We start from the raw sequence: 4563 nt of genomic DNA, 5'->3' as shown, positions 1-4563 counted from the left end.
AAAAGGATACCTCAGAAGGACAGAGTCATTTTAACTCACTTTTTTGTTCAACAGGTTTATTGACACAAAATTAATGTACCATACAATTCAATGGCTTGAATATATTTTTTAAAGTTGTGCAATCATCATCACAATCAATTTTATAACAATAACTTTATTTTTAGACTCTTTGTTATTAGCTCCACATCCCCACCACCACCACCACCTACAACAACAACAACAACCTCCCCTGACATAACCCTAACAAATTGTCATTCTAGTTACTGTCTCTATTTATGTACCTGTCCTGGATTTCAAGTAAAGGAAATCATGCAAAAAAATTCACCAATTACAAAATAAAACATAGAAAAACCTCAACGTAAAAGAAAGCTGAAAATAACAACTAGAACAAACTAAAATTGGGTCAAAAGGGGGAATAATAAGGATAAAATGTTAAAATATAGCCTAACTATACTTGCCTTGTGTTTAGGATTGTTATGGATCAGAACAGATTAATGACACCTCACAACAACATATCTGCTTTAATTTACTTTCAGACGCACTACACCTGAGGGCAAGGCTAGTCAAGTCCCTGGTCAATGGTCAGAGGGAATTAACAGGCTTAATCCTGGTTTTTGGTTTTCACTGTCATCTATGTTGCTAGGTGCTGTAAAGTTGCTTCTGACCCCTAGCTCCATAGCGATACTATGCACAGCAGAACACAACAATGCCAGGTCCGGTGAGAGCCTCACAATTGTTCCTGTGCTTGAGGCCATAATTGCAGTGACTGTGACAAACCATCTCATTGAGGGGTTTCCTCTTTTTCACTGCCCCTCTGCTTACCAATCATGATGTGCTTCTCCAGGGACTGGTCACTCCTTACAAGATGTCCAAAGTATGTAAGATTACATTTCGTCATCCTTACATCTAAGGAGCACTCTAGACAAACGTCTTCCAAGACACATAGGTTTGTCCTTTTAGTAGTCCATGATACTTTGAATATTCTTCTCCAGCACTGAGATTCCAATTTTTTGGTCTTGCTTATTCAATGTCCAACTTTCACATGCATATGAGGCAATTGAAAATACCATGGCATGGGATCAGTGCACCTTAGTCCTCAAAGTAACCTCACAGCTTTTCAATATTCTAAAGAAGTCTTGTACAGTGCCTTTGCCCAATGCAACTTGTCTTTTGATCTCTTGACTGCTGCTTTCATGAGCATTGATTGTGGATTCAAGCAAGACAAATCCTTGACAACTTCGATCTTTTCTCCATTTATCATGATTTACCCCATGGAGGATTTTGAATATATATACCAAAGTTTGCAATCCTTGATCTCCATCGGCAAATAGTTCAAGTCCTCTTCACTTTGTGCAAGCAAGTTTGCGTCATCTGCATATCACAGGCTGTTAAAAAGCCTTCTTCCAATTAATCTTCTTCCTATAATCCAGCTTCTCTGATGATTCACTCAGCATATATATTGAATTAATATAGAGAAGATGCAACCTTGATGCACATTTTTCCAAATTTTAAACCATAAAATGATCTCTTGTTCTATTCTCCAAACTACCTCTTAATCCACTTACAAGTTCCAAAAGAGTACAATGAAGCAATTTGGAGTTCCCATTCTTCTCAAGGTTATCCATAGTTCATTATGATCTACATAGTTGAATGCCTTGGCCTACTCAATGAAACACAGTAATACATATTTCTGTTATTTTCTGCTTTGAGTCATGATTGATCTGACATCTGCAATAAAACCCTTTGTTCCGCATTCTCTTCTGAATCAGCCTGAATCTCTGGCAGTTCTCTGTCAATTAACTGCTGTGACTCTTGGGTGATCTTCAGCAAAATTTTACTTCCATGTGATATCAAAGACACTGTTCTATAATTTGAGCATTCTGTTGGGCACCTTACTTTGGAATGGGTACAAATATAGATGTTTTTCCAGCCAGTTGACCAAAGTAGTTGTCTTCCAAATTTCCTGGCATAGGCAAGTGAGTGCTTCCAGTGCTTCATGAGCTTGTAGCGACGTGACTAATGCTTTCAGTGTAGCTTGAATTTCTTCCTTCAGCAACTTGGTTCTTGCTTATACGATACCTTCTGAAATGGTGGGATGTCAATTAGTTGTTGTTTGACACAGTGACTTTGTGTACTCTTTCCATCTTCTTTTGATGCTCCTTGCATCAGTCAATATTTTTCCCATAGAATCTTTCACTGCTACAACTCCCGGTTTGGATCTTTTTCTTTAGTTATTTCAGTTTAACATGTTTTTTTCATTTTTGGTTTTCTCTAGATTTTCCCATAGTTCATTATAATATTTTACTTTGTCTTCTCAAGTTGCCCTTTGAAAATTTTCTATTCAACTCTTTGACGTCATCATTTTTTCCATTTGCTCTAGTTACTGTTTGATAAAGAGCAAGTTTCAGATGCTCTTAGAGCATCCACTTTGATCTTTTCTTTTTGTCCTGTCTTTTCAATGACTTTTTATTTTTTTATGAATGATATTTTTGTTCATACGAATTCACGGCATCAAATTGTTCTTGAAATGTCCTCAAAATTCAGGTGGGATAGACTCAAGGTCATATTTTGGCACTCATTGACTTAGTTTCATTTTCTTTAGCTCCAACCTCAACCTGAACTTAAATATGAGTAATTGATATCCTTTCCACAATCAAACCCTAGCCTGGGTATAGCTAATGATATTGAGCTTCTAGTCAATTTGATTTGTGTGCCTTCTACCTGGAGAAGTCCAATTGTATAGTTACCTTATATGTTGTATAAAATAGGTATTTGCTATGAACAAGCCACTGGTCTTTCAGAATTCTACCATGTGATCTTCAGCTGCATTATTGCCTCCAAGACCATATTTTCTTCCTCTTTGTTTCCAATTTTTGCATTCTAATTTCCAATAATTCTAAATGAATCATAAATGGATGTTTGATAACTATCATACTGAAGAGTTTGGTAGAATTTTTCAATTTTTTCATCATTGGTTTTTGTAGTTGGTGCTTAAATTGGAATAGTAATTGAATTGAAGGCAGATAGATTTAATCCTATCAAAGTCAACACTGTACTCCAAGAAAGATCTTAAATTTGTCCTTTTTGATAATGAAGGCAACTCCATTCCTCTTAATTGTGTTATTGCTGGCATAGTAAAATATATCATTTTTTGAGTCAAAATTGGCAATTTCAGTCCAATTCAGCCTAGGACATAAATCTTAAATGTTTAATTTCATTTTGATGACTTCGATTTTGCTAGATTCATATTTAGTATATTCCAAATTGATGTTTACAGCAATTTCTACTTACCTTGAGTGGTACTTCATTAACAAATGAATATCTCAGGCAGTGGTGCTGAGCGTGTCTCCAACGGGGCACCATTACTAGCAGTGGGCAGTGGTGCAGGAGGCGATGACACCGGCACACATCACTGGGCACTCTAAGCAGCAGCAGCCATAGCAGCAGTCGCCACTGCAGAAGCCGCAGAGACACCCCGCCATTACAGCCCCTGTGCTGGTGCAGAGCGCCTCTCTCCCTCTGGGTTTCCTCTCTCCATTGGCACCGTGGCTGATCAGCTTACCAAAGAGCAGGTTGTTGAATTCAAGAAGGCTTTCTCCCTATTCAATAAAGATGGAGGCGGCACCGTCACAACAAAGGAACTTGGAACTGTCATGAGGTCTCTGGGTCAGGACCCAACTGAAGCCGAAATACAGGATATGATCAGCAAGGTAGACGCAGATGGTAATGGCCCCATTGACTTCCCAGAGTTCTTGACAATGATGACCAGAAAAATGGAAGACACAGACAGTGAAAGAGAAATCCGCGAGGCATTCCGAGTCTTTGACAAGAATTGCAACGGCTACATCTGTGAGACCGAGCTTCGCCACGTCATGACAAATTTAGGAGAAAAACTAACAGACGAAGTAGATGAAATGATCAGAGAAGCAGACATGGATGGCGATGGACAATCAACTATGAAGAATTCATAAAGATGATGACTGCAAAATGAAGACCTTCTTTCAGCTCCTTTATCTGCACCCCAGCCCCTAGAAGAATCTAATTGAATCTTTTACTTACCTCTTGCACACACACACACACACACACACACGTTCAATTATTCTTGTTTCTGTATAGCAAAACTGAATGTCAAAAAGTACCTCTGTCAGCACGTGCGCACACACACAAATCTGCATGGATTAACTGGTGGTCTGGTCCCTGAAGATCAAGTTACACATCAGATTTTCAATATCAATACTTGTACAAACCTTACTGATAAGGAAGCACTCAGTGGGCTCCTTCAGGAACCGTTGGCTAATGACGCGCACACTGTCTGGGCTGGCCAGTTTCCCATACATGCGGCTATATTAATAAGGTCATGGAAAGTAACTTCCATTGGAAAAGGAGAGAGAAAACAGAGATAGCAAGTAAGGAAAGAAAAAGTGTTAGCAGACAAATAAAAATATAAGAACATGTCTGTGTATGTGGATAGAAGTAATAGAATTAAAGACAGAAAGAAACAAAAAAGAGAAAAGAAAGATAGAAAGGAATAAATAGAATAAAAGCAGAAAAGGGCAAGACACA

At 38.2% G+C, this 4563-nt stretch overlaps 1 protein-coding gene across 1 annotated transcript; it reads left to right on the top strand.

Moving 5' to 3' along the window:
* Window positions 1–3653: 3653 nt before the first annotated feature.
* LOC101651650 (neo-calmodulin-like) lies at window positions 3654–3971 on the top strand. Its single transcript, XM_045295130.1, has one exon. It carries the CDS (start codon window positions 3654–3656, stop codon window positions 3969–3971), a length of 318 nt encoding a protein of 105 aa, XP_045151065.1.
* Window positions 3972–4563: the final 592 nt, after the last annotated feature.

This window comes from Echinops telfairi, unplaced genomic scaffold, assembly GCF_000313985.2.
Source record: "Echinops telfairi isolate 266 unplaced genomic scaffold, ASM31398v2 ScPeMD7_5479;HRSCAF=6326, whole genome shotgun sequence".
In the NCBI taxonomy this organism is placed as follows: Eukaryota; Metazoa; Chordata; class Mammalia; order Afrosoricida; family Tenrecidae; genus Echinops; species Echinops telfairi.
Note: the sequence above shows the minus strand (reverse complement) of the source record. Positions and strands in the feature narration are given on the sequence as shown.